The 18,812-nt window shown below is 43.3% G+C and overlaps 3 protein-coding genes across 3 annotated transcripts in view; 1 reads left to right on the top strand and 2 right to left on the bottom strand.

Annotated features, from left to right (window-relative positions):
• The window catches only part of LOC306756827 (bactericidal permeability-increasing protein-like), a gene marked incomplete at its 5' end in the record, with an annotated part of 16,685 nt that extends 1,111 nt beyond the window's left edge, over positions 1–15,574 (top strand). Inside the window, 10 exons of the mRNA XM_079241705.1 lie at positions 10,957–11,017; positions 11,096–11,187; positions 11,270–11,446; positions 14,205–14,264; positions 14,348–14,515; positions 14,583–14,650; positions 14,743–14,785; positions 14,856–14,919; positions 15,071–15,147; positions 15,229–15,574. Coding sequence (XP_079097831.1) covers positions 10,957–11,017; positions 11,096–11,187; positions 11,270–11,446; positions 14,205–14,264; positions 14,348–14,515; positions 14,583–14,650; positions 14,743–14,785; positions 14,856–14,919; positions 15,071–15,147; positions 15,229–15,300 — 882 coding nt within the window. The 3' untranslated portion in view covers positions 15,301–15,574. The remainder of the gene's footprint in view (positions 1–10,956; positions 11,018–11,095; positions 11,188–11,269; positions 11,447–14,204; positions 14,265–14,347; positions 14,516–14,582; positions 14,651–14,742; positions 14,786–14,855; positions 14,920–15,070; positions 15,148–15,228) is intronic.
• Positions 1–18,812, bottom strand: part of rpn2 (ribophorin II) — a 265,425-nt gene that overhangs the window by 200,397 nt on the left and 46,216 nt on the right. The gene's annotated exons all lie outside the window — the stretch shown is intronic.
• The window catches only part of cdk5rap1 (CDK5 regulatory subunit associated protein 1), a gene marked incomplete at its 5' end in the record, with an annotated part of 29,703 nt that continues 26,509 nt past the window's right edge, over positions 15,619–18,812 (bottom strand). The window contains 2 exons of the mRNA XM_079242840.1: positions 15,619–15,948; positions 17,512–17,652. Coding sequence (XP_079098966.1) covers positions 15,877–15,948; positions 17,512–17,652 — 213 coding nt within the window. The 3' untranslated portion in view covers positions 15,619–15,876. The remainder of the gene's footprint in view (positions 15,949–17,511; positions 17,653–18,812) is intronic.

Here is an 18,812-nt window from a genome sequence, read left to right as displayed (position 1 = left end):
CTAAGACACGGACCGTCCTTCCTGACACAACACCTTTAAACATAGAGATAGTCCACCAGGATGCTCCACTAGAGTCGATTGGGGGATGGCTCAGCTGTAGGGGGGTGTATCCATGGCGACCGAGATCGTGTTCATGCTGCACTTTGGTCAAACCAGCCAAACCATTAGAAAATATAGCCCCATTTCCACCAGAGGTGGCGCTGCACTACTATTTAGCAGAAGAGAGGACAAGACCGGCGTGAAGAAGAAAACTATTTCCTCCATAAACACCAGACGAGGCAGAGGACCCTTAACACCATCGCTATGTATTGACCCAAAATGCAATGCTATGCCAAATGCAGGAAATGACTTGTTTTGTAGTCCGCTTCCTGTGTTTGGTCCGTTTCAAACGGACTGAGACCTGCGTTTGTAGACGGATCGAGTCGCTTCTTTGGTCCAAATCAGAATTCATTTGGTGCGTTCATATGAGGAAACGGATGAGGATTCAGATCAAAAAAGGCTGGTGTGAAAGTGTCCGTACTGATGTACGCCTCTGCTTTCGATACTGTAGCGACTTCCACAGTTGCTACTGAGGCGACAACTGGGACCGGTCTATTTGTTTGACGCGCTGTTGGTGGTTCCCATAAATGACGCACATAGGTCGCAGATATCGTGGATTTATTTATTGAAACTGTTACAAATACTGCCTAATGATCGGGTACGATGTTATTTCACCAGCATAATATGTCACAGTGTGCAACGTCAAATGTGTATCTAGAGCGGTCAACAAAAATTACAGCTTCCCAGCCCTCCTCTCTAGCAAAAACCCTGAGTGACTGGCTGACAGTGCCCTTTTAACTCCTCAGCCCTATACCGATCCACATCCATGTGACCGCAATTCATAGCACCATGACAACAATATAACATCAACCATCCACCAGTGATAATTCCCAACATAAACTACATTTATGACTCCTACACACCAGCCCCTTATTATAGTGATGTCACATAATAATCAACCATATTAAAACAAATAGGAGACATAAATACATGCAAAAAAAAAAAAAACACAACAACAAACCAAAATCATTAAGCAATCTGTCATTATTACCCAATGAGATCTTTTAACTTAATTTAGAGTCCATCTTCTTATCCAAGAAAACATGATAACAACAACAACAAAAAACCAAAAGAATCTAAAGAGTCCAGACACAGTCAAAGTCTGACCATATAAAGTCCAAAAGTTCAACTGTTATCTGCTTCCTGCAGCAAACACAGTTTTGTGATGGGTCGGTCCAGACAGCTGGTCTGAGTCTTGATACGAACTCGACGAACAAATCCTCTTCGATCTGGAAAAGTGTCCATCACTCGTCCCATTGGCCACGAGTTACGAGGTGCAGAATGGTCCATGATAAGAACAAGATCTCCCACGGCGAGGTTCCTCTTCACTCCTGCCCAACGCTGACACTCCTGTTGTTCCAGTAGATATTCCTTTACCCATCTTTTCCAAAACAAGTCAGACATGTATTGGACTTGTTTCCACCTCCTATGTGTGTACACATCTGTGGGTTGGAATACTCCTGGTGGAACAGATGGTGAGGTCTTTAACAGAAGAAGGTGATTCGGAGTTAAAGCTTCCAGGTCATTTGGATCCAAGGAGGCTTTAGTTATTGGTCGGCTGTTGAGGATGGCTTCAACCTCACACAGGACCGTATGAAGACTCTCTTCATCCAGATTTTGCACTTTCAAAAGGGAATTAAGCACCTTTCGAATTGACCTAATCAATCGTTCCCAAGTTCCTCCATGATGTGAGCCTGCAGGTGGATTGAAGCTCCATTTAACTCCTTTCTGCAGAAGGACATCATTCACTTTCACCTGATTCCATTCTTTAATCGCAGTCCTCAATTCACGTTCTGCTCCTATGAAGTTGGTTCCATTATCGGAACGTAGTTCACGAACCTGACCTCTTCTCGCAATAAAGCGTCGGAGTGCATTAATGAAAGAATCAGTATCCAACGATGAAGCAACTTCAGTGTGAACAGCTCTGATTGCAAGGCAGGTAAAGATGACCCCATATCTCTTCACAATGCTCCTCCTGCTCTTTATTTCAAAAGGGTCCAAAGTAGTCAACTCCCATTCGAGTGAATGGAGGTTCATCTGGAACGATTCTGTCATTGGGCAAGTCTGCCATCTGTTGGTTCACTGGCAGGGCGCTTAGACGTCGACAGACCATACATTTAGAGAGCACCCTCCTTATGGCTGTACAGACCCCAATCATCCAATACCTTTCCCTCAGCTTAGACACCATGTGGTTCCGACCACCATGTCCCACCTCCTGATGGATGTGTCTAAGCAAAAGCTCTGAGATGTGTTGATCCTTTGCAAGTATTATGGGATGTTTCACCTCAACAGGCATTGATGACCTACTGAGCCTGCCGCCGACTCTCATAATTCCATCTTGCAACTGTGGGCAGAGCTTACGAAGATGGCTGGATTTCACAATGAGCTGTCCCTTTTCCAGGTGGGATAGTTCCTCAGGAAATCCCTTTCTCTGGCTGAACTTAACGATGGCACACTCAGCTCTGTCCAGCTCTTCCACTGAAAGACTTCTTAACACAGTTTTCCTTTTGATGTTGGTTAGCGGTTCTTTCACAGAAGATTCCAGTTGTTCTTTGCCGACATCAGAATGTGATAGGATCCGTTGTAATTGTTTCTTCTTTCTTACTTGGGACACAAGTAAATCTTTAAGCCTTAAAATCCAGGCCACAAATTTCTTTAGGTTTGTCCAGGAGGAAAAGTACTCAAACAGGCGTGTCACAGGATCTTCTTCAGTCTGCACAACATTCAGTGCGCCAACTGTTTTTACCTCAGGATCATCTGGGGGCAGCTGATGGATGTTGTCTGGATTGACAGGCCACTCACTCTCAGAATGTTGAAGAAACTGAGGTCCTGACAACCACATGGTATCACTCATGAATGTGTCCACTTTCACACCTCTTGAGGCTATATCTGCTGGATTACTTGCAGTGTCCACATATCTCCATTGTGCAGCAGATGAGACCTTTAGGATCTGTGAGACCCGGTTTGCCACAAAGACCTTGAACCGTGAAGTCTCATTCCTGATGTATTTTAGAACAGAAGCACTGTCTGTCCAGAAGACAGAGCTCATAAGGTCCATTTGTAACTCTTTCTTCCAGAGCACATCAAGTCGGCTGGCCATTGTTGCAGCAATGAGCTCCATTCTGGGGATTGTGACCGACTTGAGAGGAGCAACACGAGCCTTTCCCATCACAAATGCACAGTGTAGCTTTGAGCAATAGTTCTCAGACAGGAAATACGTCACTGTCCCATACCCATCTTCACTGGCGTCACAGAAATGATGCAACTGGGCTCTCGTGATTTCTCCAAATCCTGCAGGTTTCAGACATCTACTGACCTCAAACCTGTCCAATGAGTGGAGCTGCTGCAGCCATTTCAGCCATCTTCACAGAATGGTTCTGGCACAATGTCATCCCAGCCAATATCCGTCCTGCACAAGTCTCTTAAGATCTTCTTGGCAGTTAAAACCACAGGGCTCAGCATCCCAAGAGGATCATAGATAGAACTGATGATTGAGAGGATTCCCCTTCTGGTAAGTGGTCTGTCTTTCAGTGCGATCTTGAACGTGAAATGTTGATGTTGGTTAGCGGTTCTTTCACAGAAGATTCCAGTTGTTCTTTGCCGACATCAGAATGTGATAGGATCCGTTGTAATTGTTTCTTCTTTCTTACTTGGGACACAAGTAAATCTTTAAGCCTTAAAATCCAGGCCACAAATTTCTTTAGGTTTGTCCAGGAGGAAAAGTACTCAAACAGGCGTGTCACAGGATCTTCTTCAGTCTGCACAACATTCAGTGCGCCAACTGTTTTTACCTCAGGATCATCTGGGGGCAGCTGATGGATGTCGTCTGGATTGACAGGCCACTCACTCTCAGAATGTTGAAGAAACTGAGGTCCTGACAACCACATGGTATCACTCATGAATGTGTCCACTTTCACACCTCTTGAGGCTATATCTGCTGGATTACTTGCAGTGTCCACATATCTCCATTGTGCAGCAGATGAGACCTTTAGGATCTGTGAGACCCGGTTTGCCACAAAGACCTGAAGGAGTCTGATTTTATGCTCCATTGCACACCCAGAACTCTCTCTAAGACAGGTGAATCCAGCTCCATGTTCAGCTCCTCCATACCTTTAGCTTTGTGGCTTTCTGGGATGTTTTTCAGCACTTCAGGTCTGTTGCTCATCCACTTGGTTAAAGAAAATCCTCCCTTAGAGCACAGAGAGACCAACTCTTGACATAATGAAACTGCTTCCTCCTCCGTTTCTACTGATACAAGACAATCATCTACATAAAAACAGTGCAATAGTTTATTCACAGTTTCCTCACTGTAGAGATGTCCAAAGTCCTCAGCACACTTTCTGAGTGCGAAGTTAGCACAACTAGGTGATGATGTTGCACCGAACAGATGTACTCTCATCCGATACTCAGATGGTGGTTGTTCCACATCACCCTTTGGCCACCATAGGAACCTCAACAGATCTGCATCATTGGGTGGGACCAAAACTTGATGGAACATAGACTCAATATCACCCATGATGACAACAGGCTCCTTCCTGAATCGTGTGATGACTCCTATTAGTGAGCTAGTGAGATCAGGTCCCTGTTGGTTGGGTGTTCAAAGAGGTACCCTGGTAACTAGCTCCACAGTCAAACACGACCCTGATTTTTCCTTTGGTGGGATGGTAAACACCATGGTGTGGTACATACCACACTTTGCCATCACTACGATCCAGCTCTTCATCAGGCACCTTCTCTGCATAACCTTTAGCCAAAAGATCATTCATGAACGTGATGTATTCAGAACAAAATAGTGCATCCCTCTGAAATCTCCTTTTCAGAAGGCTTAAACGTTGTGGAACAACCTTTTGTTATTTGGCATATTGATGGGAGAATTCCGTAAAGGTAATGCAATCTGGAAATGTCCAATCACCTGTCTGGCAGATTTTGTGACGAGTTCCAGAAATCTCTGATCTTCTCTTGACATTCCAGGCTTCTCATCAATTTTGCTCTCTGGAAAGTCATTTTTAAACTGTTGCTGCCAAAGCTCATCCAAATTGGCAACAGAAACTCTATTGACTGTTATGCATGGCTTATCCTGATTAATGGTCTTTCCACAGTCTCCTGAAAGTGGTCCATTGACTGTCCAGCCCAGTCTAGTCCTTACAGTATATGGTCCACCATCAACACTGCACACCACCTCTAATGGTTCCAGAGCCCTGGGGATATTAGTTCCAATTAGAAGTTCAATTCCAAGGCAAATTGATGTGTTTTAGATGTGGCCATTTCTTAATATCCTCTTTTGTTGTTATATTTCCTGGATGACCAGGCATGGATTCCTGCGTGTAGACCTTTGGCAGCTCCAGAAACTCATCTCCGACAAGTGCTGCTACTTCCAGTCCCAACACTGTGTTACTGCTCACAACTCTTTCTTGTCCCATGGTTCTAAGGAGAATATTTCCTTCCCTTCCCACTAGATCTAGCTTGTGCATCAGGCCTTCAGTGCAAAAAACTGCTGTGCTCCCCTGGTCCAAGAAGGCATATGTTGTTATAATTTTGTTCCCTTTCTTTGACTTTACTTGGACTGGTACAATATGCAGTTTACATTCCTGGTCTCCAGCCCCTTGACATCAACGTGCTGTCCACATGTGGCTGTGTGTTCCTATCAGTCTGTTCCAATAATGCATATTCTTTATGGAGGATAGTGGGATGCTTCCGGCTACACTTGGAACAGGAAATCCTTTTGCGACAATCTTTACTGATGTGTCCTATACACAAACAGCCAAAACAGAGGCCATTTCCCTTTAAGAAGGTTATTTTCTTCTCGTGTGCCATTCTTCCCAACTGTGCACATACATCCAGCTGGTGTCCTCCTCCACAACAAATGCACATTTTTCTTCCACTTTGACTGGTCTCCTTTTCCCTTTTCACAGACTGAGATTTGTTCTCCACAGGTTGCACACTGGTGGCAAAGCTAGTTCCTCTATTTCCTGGTTGATTCTGGAATTTAGGTTTATTCATTCCTTTAGTTTGTGATGAAGAAGGACAATCTTGTATATCACCGAACACAGGATCTGTCAGAATCCTTATTTGTTTTTCAATGAAATCTGCAATGTCTGTAAATTTGGCTCTTCTTTGGTGTTTCTCCTGTAGTTCACAGACGTGACTCCTCCATCGGTCTCTGAATTTATATGGAAGTTTTTTAATGATGTTAACCATGTTGGATGGCATGTCCAAGTCGTGAAGATACTGCACGTCCTCCATAGCATTACAGCATCCTCTGAGGAAGAGACTGTAGTTCTGAAGAGCTTTTACATCCTCTGTTTTTATCTGAGGCCATGAAAGAGCTTTGTCCATATAAGCGGCTACCACCTTCTGTTCGTTGCCATAGTGTTCCTTTAACAACGATTTTGCTTTGAAATAGCCACGATCTGGGTTTATGTGTTGACAGCTCCTTACCAATTCCTTTGCATGGCCTTTTGTATGTTGTTCCAGAAAATATAAACGATCACAGTTGTTGTTTGTGTTGTGCTCAACTCCATTCTCAAAAGCTTTAATAAATGAATGATAATGAAGTGCATCTCCATCACACATTGGAATTTCTCTTTTTGGAAGCACTGAAAGTCCTTGCTGTTGGATCAAGAGTGCTGTTATTTCATTTTGTTTCCTCATGACTCCAATGACATCACCTTGTGGTTCCAGCTGTGCACCAGCATCTGCATGAAATTTATTTTGTCCATGTTGATCAGGTGAGATTGGATGAATTGCAGAATATGAATGAGGATGATTATTTGAAGGAAATTCAGTCCTCACTGGTTCTTGTTTACTTTTCTGTTTGGCTCCAAGATTAATTTCAGCAGTAGTTGCTGTACTTTGATTTGGACGAAGGAGAGGGATGAATTCATTTGCGTTAGCATTGAGTGGCTGTTTCACTTGTTCATTTTCAAGGTAGGAATTCATTCCGTCTGAAACCTTTGATGATCCTTTCCTGCTTATTGTGCTTTGAGTTTTAAAGACATTAAGTTTTGCCATTTTTTCAGCTATTTCAGCATCCAGTTGTAGCTTTTTCTTTCTTTTGCGCAGTCGCTCTTCCTCTTCTTCAAGTGCATGTTTTTCATTCAGAAGTGTCTGCTTAATGGTTAAAGCTGCCAACTCACCTTCAGCCACCAGACGAGCAGAAGATGTTGAGGATCTTGATGAAGAGGTTTTATAGCTTCCAACATTTGAAACACTGTCACTTGGCTTGATATCATCCTCCTTTTCTATTGCTGACTTTGATGGGAAATTTGTTGCACTTCTTTCTTGATCCAGTTGCTGTATAGAAACAGCTGGGTTTTGTTCCTGTTCACTTATCCAGTTTTCAGTGTCCTTTAAAAATGCATTGCTGTATTTCATGATACTTGAAAACCATTCTTCTTGTTTTGTGATTTCCTCCTCAGGCATCATAAGCAGCAATTCATTGTGTAAAACAGAGGCCTTCTCACAGAAAACCTTTAAATTCCCCATGTTCTGTTTTATTTCTGCAAGATTTTCATTTTCTTTCATGAGTTCTTTCATTTTTGGTATTAATCCTTTAATTTTATTGACAACACTTTTGCGGTCATCTTGTAAATTTGCTATTTTATTGAACAAAGCCTTTTCAGTGAGTTTGCTTTCCCTCTTTTCCACATAGTCCACGTCAGCAGACAGGGCTGCACCACCACCTATTTGACTCATGATTCCTTTGTTTTTTCTTCTTTTCCTCTTAAGTTTTCATTGAACAATTGCATCCCCTGTGGGCAACAACAGTCATAATTCCATTCAACAGAGCGGCATCTTTATTGTCCTTTAAACATCATCCAAGCAGCGCATTTAAAGAGGCGAAGTGCGGAGTTTAATCATAGAGCGCAGCCAGCGCAAAACATCCAGCAGCTTATCCAACATTCGTACCTTTATTCTCCCCCGGAGATACTCCGTCGTTTAACGATGTGTGGCTTGCTTTTCACACAGTCTGACACAGACATCCACAGGTAGGCTTACCTGCGCTCCTTATGAAGATGTCTGGAGTGGCCGCTTTACGCGCGCTCTCCTTCAGATCCGCACTTACTTGGCGTCTTCCTGGTTTCTGTGATCTGATGCTGCTTGCGATGATTCTTTTGTAGATTGACGTTTTTTTGTTGACTAAAAGATGTAGCGACTTCCACAGTTGCTACTGAGGCGACGACTGGGTCCGGTCTATTTGTTTGACGCGCTGTTGGTGGTTCCCATAAATGACGCACATAGGTCGCAGATATCGTGGATTTATTTATTGAAACTGTTACAAATACTGCCTGATGATCGGGTACGATGTTATTTCACCAGCATAATATGTCACAGTGTGCAACGTCAAGTATGTATCTAGAGCGGTCAACAAAAATTACAGCTTCCCAGCCCTCCTCTCTAGCAAAAACCCAAGTGACTGGCTGACAGTGCCCTTTTAACTCCTCAGCCCTATACCGATCCACATCCACCTGACCCCAATTCACATCACCATGACAACAATATAACATCAACCATCCACCAGTGATTCCCAACATAAACTACATTTATGGCTCCTACAGATACTTTCCTGATTTCATGAATGAAGTTGCAAAACCTGCTGGAACAAAGGATAAAAAATGAGTCGGGAAAGTATCTTCGACTGATACATCTCATTAAAGTCATAACTCCTAACATTACTGATACTTTGAGGATCTGTGCTTTCTCAGTAAAAATGCGGTGGTACGTGAGCAGGAAACGTTTCTGCTTTTTGGGAGATATTTCCCGAAGTTTGACTGACTGACGGGTTCAAACAAATTTCTCCAAAGTTTTAGCTTTAGGAATATTTTCAAAGTAGCCTGACTTTCTGAAAACTGTCCCTGTGGTTGGTAAACCCAGACGACAGGAACAGAACCCAATGAGAGCAGAAGGAAAGCCAAATTTAAGCAGGATTATAAAACTACGTTGATAAGGAATGGACGCCTTCCAACTGGGTCAGATCTGTTGGTTTATCTTCTTTTTCATGTGATCTACTGCTAGAAATGAGGAAACTCACTTTGTAAACTGGAATATGTATCTGTCCTCAGGAACATACGCTAAAGTTTAGAAAACCTCAACACCTCCCCATCTGATGGCTGCTACAATAAGGCGCTGTTTACACAGCAATGCTGACACAAACACAACGATTTGGTTTCCATAGCAACGTCCTTTAACGGAAAACATTACAGAGGTTTGACAACAGACTTCAGTGAAATTTCCTAGAAATAAAAAGAAAATTATGTCAGTGTAAATATTAATATCTGTTACAGATAATGACGACTGTCTGTCTGTCTGTATGTCTATCTCTATGTATGTCTATAGGTATGTCTGTCTGTTTGTTTATCTGTCGGTGTGTATGTATGTATGTCTATCTGTCTGTCTATCTGTATGTATGTATGTCTATCTGTATGTCTATCTGTATGTATGTCTGTATGTCTGTCTATCTGTATGTATGTCTGTCTATCTGTATGTCTATCTGTATGTATGTGTGTATGTCTGTCTATCTGTATGTATGTGTGTATGTCTGTCTATCTGTATGTATGTCTGTATGTCTGTCTATCTGTATGTATGTGTGTATGTCTGTCTATCTGTATGTATGTCTGTATGTCTGTCTATCTGTATGTATGTCTGTCTATCTGTTTCGTTACTAAAATATTTCCTCTTGTCTTGACTTTATTAGTCGATGGTACTTTTTCATTGGTATTTATAGCATTGCTTTACTGAAATGTGTCCAATAACAACTTTATTGCAAGCGCAAAATAAAATACACATAAATCTCTTGAACATAAACATTTGTAAGAAATGCTTATAAATGATTTGAAAACAGAATGAATAAATAAAACCTGTGATGGACTGGAGACCTGTCCAGGTGTACCTGCCTCTCACCTGGTGAGATTCCAGCTCCCCGACACTCTGGAGCAGTATAGAAAAGGAATGAATAAATGAAAGTTTAATAAATAATTTAAATAAAAATTAGATTAAATTCTAAATAATTAGGCTTCAACTTAATATTTTTCAAGTTTCTTAAATTTAATATATAAAAAGCATATTAATAAAACCATGCATCGGAACCTGGATTAATCAGTAAAATATTTAAAAAGGGCATAATCATATCATGACATTGATGGAGTATTCTCATGTGACAGAAAACAGTGGAATACACCGTGGCTGGTTCGCACATCTAGTTTTATACCCTAAAACTTTCAGAAGTAAAAGAAACAATAGCATGTTTTGTATTGATATTGTTGTATCATGTCATTTTAAAAAAGTACAAAATACCATATTTTGACCAGCAGATGTCAAGGTATGACTGGACTGGAGTATCAATACGGCCATAATTAGTTTCCTATTTTCACTTGTCCTGTGCAGCATCATGACAGCAGAGATTAATTATTATGTAATAAACTTTGGCCATCTGTCCTGTTTCTTCTTCGTTCTGTCAGTTTTAGGTCGATTGAGTTTGTTAACTATGTTGTAGATTACAGTTCTGTTCACTTCCACTGGTTGATTGAAAAACACCTCATCCATTCGCTGCAGTCACTCAAGCTTCTCTTCTGCTTTATGCTTCGCAAATTTTCCAGACTAATGAAATTAGCGGCTGGAAAATTGTCCTCACAGTGATCTCATGTGACTTTCTATGATTGCTTCATGACAATTGAAACCAGTAAGTACTTCTCTATGGAGAATAACTGTGAAGAGTTCCAGACGGAGACATTAGGAACCTCTGCATGCAGCACGTGTGTTGGGCTTTAAGCATGTGTTTTTCCATTCTTTAATTTATGGTGAAATTCGACAGTCTTTTATTTTGGAATCTGGAAACAGTGCTCCTTTGTTCTGTTGCAGATTTGCCCTTTGGTGGCTGACGCTACATCCCGTTTAAACCCCCTGCTGAAAACACTAAATGGTAAGACCTCCTGATAAGTGAACCATTAAGATGTTTTACTGCTACGGAGGGTTAAGAGAATCTTCCATCTTACCGCAGTTGTTGCCAAAGTGGACCAGTACGCTGAGATTGAATACTCCATGGTGGCGTCACCGACAGTTTCTAACTCTTCAATAGATCTTAGTTTAAAGGTGGAGAACTATGAACACTTACAGATTTTTTATTAGATTTATAGATGCAGTTTTTAATCAGTCATTGTTTTTCTGCTCTCAGGGTGAATTCTACAACATTGGGAAGCATCAAGAACCCCCGTTTTCTCCCACCCCCTTTTCCCTGCCCCCCCAGACCAATAACATGCTGTACATAGGCATATCCGAATTCACTGCCAACTCTGCAGCCTTCGTCTACAACAAAGCCGGAGCGCTTAGCTTGTACATCACAGATGACATGGTAGGCTGCATCCAGGAAACCTGTTCTGACAGAATGTAAAACAGCCGGCTGGTTAGAGAAAACCAGACGATCAATATGTTTTCATTTTTTTATTTTAAAAGTTTTGATTCCTCGTCACATCCATGTTTTATCCACATATCTGTTCCACATACCTGTTCCTCTATGTCTGTTCCACACATCCGTTCCTTCATATCTGTTCCACATACCTGTTCCTCTATGTCTGTTCCACACATCCGTTCCTTCATATCTGTTCCACATACCTGTTCCTCTATGTCTGTTCCACACATCCGTTCCTTCATATCTGTTCCTCTATGTCTGTTCCACACATCCGTTCCTTCATATCTGTTCCGCATACCTGTTCCTCTATGTCTGTTCCACATATCCATTCCTTCATATCTGTTCCACATACCTGTTCCTCTATGTCTGTTCCACACATCCGTTCCTTCATATCTGTTCCACATACCTGTTCCTCTATGTCTGTTCCACACATCCGTTCCTTCATATCTGTTCCACATACCTGTTCCTCTATGTCTGTTCCACACATCCGTTCCTTCATATCTGTTCCTCTACGTCTGTTCCACACATCCGTTCCTTCATATCTGTTCCGCATACCTGTTCCTCTATGTCTGTTCCACATATCCATTCCTTCATATCTGTTCCGCATACCTGTTCCTCTATGTCTGTTCCACATATCCATTCCTTCATATCTGTTCCGCATACCTGTTCCTCTATGTCTGTTCCACATATCCATTCCTTCATATCTGTTCCGCATACCTGTTCCTCTATGTCTGTTCCACATATCCATTCCTTCATATCTGTTCCGCATACCTGTTCCTCTATGTCTGTTCCACATATCCATTCCTTCATATCTGTTCCGCATACCTGTTCCTCTATGTCTGTTCCACATATCCATTCCTTCATATCTGTTCCGCATACCTGTTCCTCTATGTCTGTTCCACATATCCATTCCTTCATATCTGTTCCGCATACCTGTTCCTCTATGTCTGTTCCACATATCCATTCCTTCATATCTGTTCCGCATACCTGTTCCTCTATGTCTGTTCCACATATCCATTCCTTCATATCTGTTCCGCATACCTGTTCCTCTATGTCTGTTCCACATATCCATTCCTTCATATCTGTTCCGCATACCTGTTCCTCTATGTCTGTTCCACATATCCATTCCTTCATATCTGTTCCGCATACCTGTTCCTCTATGTCTGTTCCACATATCCGTTCCTTCATATCTGTTCCACATACCTGTTCCTCTATGTCTGTTCCACACATCCGTTCCTTCATATCTGTTCCGCATACCTGTTCCTCTATGTCTGTTCCACACATCCGTTCCTTCATATCTGTTCCGCATACCTGTTCCTCTATGTCTGTTCCACATATCCATTCCTTCATATCTGTTCCGCATACCTGTTCCTCTATGTCTGTTCCACATATCCATTCCTTCATATCTGTTCCGCATACCTGTTCCTCTATGTCTGTTCCACATATCCATTCCTTCATATCTGTTCCGCATACCTGTTCCTCTATGTCTGTTCCACATATCCATTCCTTCATATCTGTTCCGCATACCTGTTCCTCTATGTCTGTTCCACATATCCATTCCTTCATATCTGTTCCGCATACCTGTTCCTCTATGTCTGTTCCACATATCCATTCCTTCATATCTGTTCCGCATACCTGTTCCTCTATGTCTGTTCCACATATCCATTCCTTCATATCTGTTCCGCATACCTGTTCCTCTGTCTGTTCCACATATCCATTCCTTCATATCTGTTCCGCATACCTGTTCCTCTATGTCTGTTCCACATATCCATTCCTTCATATCTGTTCCGCATACCTGTTCCTCTATGTCTGTTCCACATATCCATTCCTTCATATCTGTTCCGCATACCTGTTCCACATATCCATTCCTTCATATCTGTTCCTCTATGTCTGTTCCACATATCCATTCCTTCATATCTGTTCTGCATACCTGTTCCTCTATGTCTGTTCCACACATCCGTTCCTTCATATCTGTTCCACATATTTCTTCTACATATCTGTTCCACTGTGATGAATGAAATGGTTGGAGTTGCTAAACAACAAACCTTTATGAAATCTGACACTTTAGTGCCAGGAACTGTTGCTTTGCGTTTCATCCTGCTCGCCTGGTTCAGGTTAAAGACAGTTCCTCATGCAGAGGTCCCTTCAGGTCTCTTCAGTCAAAGACGGTAGAAGTTCATTCGCAGCGGCGCTGCTCGGCCTCTGGCACCGGTCAAAGACACAAACTGAGGTCTTCCTGAAAACCAGGGTCTCAGTTCACCTGTAAGCAAACTGATCTGCTGCACTGACAGTGTGAACGCAAACTGAACCTGAAATGAACCAGAGAGACGACTGATGTAGGATGTCGTGCAACGTGTTGGACATCTGGTTTCCGTCCGTTGCTCATGGCAGCAGGAGAACAACCTATTGTTGCTCCATGCGTTAACCTGCAGGGAACAAGCCGTCAGTCTTCTTTCTCCTGGGTTGGTGGTGGTTTCAGGGAATATCGCCCCCTAGCAACCAGCGGCTGTAACTGCATGGTATGGTTAAAGATCTTTATCCACTTTGGCAAAGTTAAAAGACCAGGAAGGGTACCAACACAACCAAGGGTACCATACCATGTTAGCACATATGTATATTGGGCATCCAAGGTGCATAGTCAGGGTTAGACTGAATGTACAGGCGTATGTACTGATACTTTGTTCCTGTTTTGTCACCACAGATTCCACAACGGTCTCCCTTCCGACTCAACACCAGAACGTTTGGACTCTTCATTCCCCAGGTCATTCAGCGGATCATGCCAGTTGAAAGGAGGTAACCATGTATGCTGGTTTCCAATAATCTATCGCTGTATTTATCTTTCAGATTGCCAAGCAGTTCCCAGGTCTGATGATAAAACTGCTGGTTAAGACGGTGAAAACTCCCATCATCACCTTCGACCCCAACAATGTGACAGTTCAGGCCATGGCCACGGTGACAGCCTATGCTATCCAAGCCAACCGCACACTTTCCCCGCTTTTCGTCCTAAACCTGGTACGTCACGGAGCGAACGGATCGTTTTATGTGAGAAAAACCTCCTGAACCATTGTTCTGTTGGCAGGAGAGCAGCGTCAGTGCCCATCTGTTTGTCAGCAGTATGAAACTCACTGGGAACGTCACCCTCAACAAGTAGGCTGCTCTAAACCAGCTCACAAGAACCGGCCGAACTGGTTCCACTGGTTCTTGTTGGGATGATTCTGATTTTGCCTGTTTTTCCACAGCATGAATCTGACTCTGGCCACTAGTTACGTCGGACAGTTTCAGGTAAGAGCTGACAGGTACGACACACTTCTAGTCCCGTCGAGTAAAACTCAAACTAAGTCCTGACCTACAGGTCGGCTCACTGGACAACATTTTCCAGATGGTCCTGAAAGGAGTGGTGATACCCAGACTGAATGGCGAGTCAGATTTACTTCATATATTCTCTTTTCAAGTGTTTATCTTTATGTCTTGTTTGGAAAATAACTCATTTATAAACGACAGAAAATGTATTAGAAATCCCTCCAAGGACTTTTGTGCCTTATTAAACTTCGGACTTTCCCGTGACAGACCGACTCTCTAAGGGGTGCCCACTGCCTCAGGTTGGGAAGATGAAGCTTATGAACACGCAGCTTCAAGTCCTGAAGGTTAGAAAGTGACGGGATTTTCGCTCTGCATGGAGATGTCAGCAGAAACCTGAACATGTGTGTTTTCTGTGTGTTTTATAGGCCTACATGCTGATCTCCACTGATGCTGCTTTCCAGAGCGAAGCTTCGCTGAACCAGCAGAAGAATAAATAACTGCACGACCAAGAACATTTAAAGGAACAGCTTCATTTTACTATTTTCTTTCTACTGTTTTTCTATTAAGCAGATGAGTATTGGATGAGACAACGTGTCCCGTGTGAGCAGCAGACGCTCTGCAGGACACCGTCTCACCGCCCACAGCTTGCTCGCCCCTCTCAGCGCTTTGTGCTGCTGACTCCGGCTAAATTCTCCCTCCAAGTTTCTGACTTTGTCCATCGATCCTCTAAATGTGGTGATCTGTCACGTTTTCCCCCATAAAAACGCCCCGACACCAATCAGACAGCAGAAAAAATCTACCACAGCTCTGTTTATTCTGCAAATTCTCCAGTTTACATAAAAATAGAAATTTTATAATACAGACACAGAAACATTAGTTTAGTCAGTTTAAATAAGTTTTATGAACATTTTTATTATAAGTTACGGCAGTCACCAGACATCCTGCCTCTGTCGTTTCCGACAGCAGCTTTCTGTTGCACTAAAACACAATAAATCTGTCGTGGTTTGTCAGCTGTGTCCATCAAGCGTGGACGTGTTTGGAGCCACGTGTCCATCAAGCCGGTCCAAAGCGTCTCATCGTGCTCCTCGCAGGACGCTGTGAGTGACGGCTCGACCCTTCAGGCTCTGCGAGCTGGCCGACGTGATCTAAACCAGAGAACATCAACACAGACCGAGTGCTGCAGGACAACGGGACGTCTTCTGGACCCTGACTCATCTACAGACTTCCTCCTTTCATGTTTAAACTCTTTCTAATAAAGTCTGGATGAAATGGAAATGTGTGATCATGTACGAGCTGGACGGCCGTAAAAACACGTCACCGAATCAGAGGCTTTTTATTCTCAGTGAAGGACTGATGGCGTTCCAGCCAGCGTCCTCAGCCAATAGGAGTGATCCCCCTAAGGCGAGGACGGAGATGTTTCCGAGGTGTTGGTGTTGTTTAGATGTCGTGAATGAGACGTGGAAATGCTCGGAACACGTTCACAAAGCGCATTTTCAAGATGTTTTGATGCCTATATGTGCCAAACGTACGCTGAGAACACGTGGACGCGCCATGATCCATCACTGGCAGCGAGGACGTCCAGGCCTGGAGAGTTTGATTTTAATCTTCTCGTTTTACATTTATCATCACTTCTCATGATTTTTTATTGTCATTTATTTAAGGTCATTTAAAGTTCAGTCCTTATTTTAGTCTAAAATAGAAGGTTTGTAATGTTGTTATTATCAGCTGTTTTATTACCTAATCAATGATTTTAAAGGTAGGATTATTGATCTGCAGATATTTTTTTCCTCTTTTACTTTGTGTCCCAGTCTGTCGGACCGGGGACAAAAGATGGAAACTGGTCTTTTAGCTGAATCTGACATTTTTACGAGCCGTTTCTTCTAATGTTTCTGCAACAGAAAAGACAGACGTGTCGTTTCCGTCCCGCAGAGACGAGACAGACGTGTCGTTTCCGTCCCGCAGAGACGAGACAGACGTGTCGTTTCCGTCCCGCAGAGACGAGACAGACGTGTCGTTTCCGTCCCGCAGAGACGAGACAGACGTGTCGTTTCCGTCCTGCAGAGACGAGACAGACGTGTCGTTTCCGTCCCGCAGTTTCCGTCCCACAGAGACGAGACAGACGTGTCGTTTCCGTCCCACAGAGACGAGACAGACGTGTCGTTTCCGTCCCGCAGAGACGAGACAGACGTGTCGTTTCCGTCCCGCAGTTTCCGTCCCACAGAGACGAGACAGACGTGTCGTTTCCGTCCCGCAGAGACGAGACAGACGTGTCGTTTCCGTCCCGCAGAGACGAGACAGACGTGTCGTTTCCGTCCCGCAGAGACGAGACAGACGTGTCGTTTCCGTCCCGCAGAGACGAGACAGACGTGTCGTTTCCGTCCCACAGAGACAAGACAGACGTCTCTGTAACCAGCAGTCTCATGCTGCTTCATACTGAACCTCGCGGTGTGGAACACGATCAGAAGCTGGAACATGGACATTGATGTTGTCATGTCTAAATAACTGCTTTAAGTTTTTATTTGAGTTTGGTTTTGAGTCTTTCAGACGAGTTTCCCCGTGTTTTTCTGGAGGACTGGAGTCTCTCGTCAATAAGAGCTTCATGTATTATTAGAATTTCTAACATCCAGACATGTAAAATAAATCGGACTAAATACTTTTGTAGAAGAAAATGTGAAGCTGTCAGAAAAAGTGTGTGAACATCGTCCTACCTTCACCAGCACATACTGTCCAGCACGGATAGGTGCGGTGCCGGACCCTGCTGCCCCGACAGCAACGTCCTCTTTGGGGAAAATCACCTTCATGTTGCCGTCTGTCCTTCCACACAGGTCCTCTGTCGACCTTTTACTCTCCTGAATGATAAGAGACCAGATCTGAGCAAGGTTGCTTAGTAACCAAAGAAAATAACCTGCTTCTCCTCACAATAAGCCCAGTTACAAATTAGCATCTTCGTTTTTTTCCGTGTGAAGGAGATAATCCTGCTAAAGTCTCCTCCATCCCGCCTCAGAGCGGCAGAAGGAGCACAAACTTACATTCCATTCTAGATTGCGCCGTCTGATGGCAGCAGATTGTAGTACCTCTGACTTGCTATCTTGATCTTTTCTTAAAGTACAAAGTCTTCTCACATAGATATTACCTCGAATTAGGTTTTTTTTTTTTTCTGAGGATTTCATGCCGGTTTGGAGGGTGTGCTGCAAGGAAGATTTTTCTGCATATTTTTGGCTCTTTCAAGACTTGTTATGATGAGTCTCCATGGCAACGAAAGACTTGTTTACAATCGGGATCAACTTATTAACCTCTCCCAAATCAGGATGATCAGCGAAACAACACATCAAATCCTGATGGAGTTGAAAAGAAAGAGAAGAGGATGCAGAGCGGGAGTGAGACAGAGGAAAAAGAGATGGAGATTTAAACCATTTCTCCCGACCGTTGTCATGGGTAATGTGAGATCGCTAGCTAACAAAACGGACGAGCTCGAGATGCTAACAAGGTCTCAGAAAGAATACAGAGAGTGCAGTATTATGTGCTTCACCGAGACATGGCTGCATGAACACATCCCTGACTGTAATGTGTCTGTACCGGGCTTTAAAACGGTCCATGCAGACCGCAGTAGACAACACAGCGGAAAGCTAAAGGGTGGTGGAATTGCAGCTTCATCTCCCTCCACATCAGGACATCCTGAGACCTCCACCTTGTTTGTGTCCTGCAATCAGGTTAAGAAGCAACTTGAGAAACTGAACCAGAACAAGGCTGCAGGTCCAGATGGTGTCAGTCCCAGAGTTCTCAGGACCTGCTCAGAACAACTATGTCCGATTCTCCACCACCTTTTCAACACCAGTCTGAGACAAAATAGAGTCCCAGTGCTGTGGAAAACCTCCTGCCTTGTTCCAGTGCCTAAAAAAACACAACCAGCTGAACCAAGTGACTACAGACCAGTTGCCCTGACATCTCACATCATGAAAGTCCTGGAGAGACTCTTACTGGCTCCTCAACAAGCAAGTAAACACCTTTC

The sequence above is a fragment of the Telmatherina bonti genome (genome assembly GCF_933228915.1).
Source record: "Telmatherina bonti genome assembly, chromosome: 6".
Lineage (NCBI taxonomy): Eukaryota > Metazoa > Chordata > Actinopteri > Atheriniformes > Telmatherinidae > Telmatherina > Telmatherina bonti.
The sequence above is the reverse complement of the archived record's forward strand: the minus strand, read 5'-3'. Positions and strand labels throughout refer to the sequence as shown.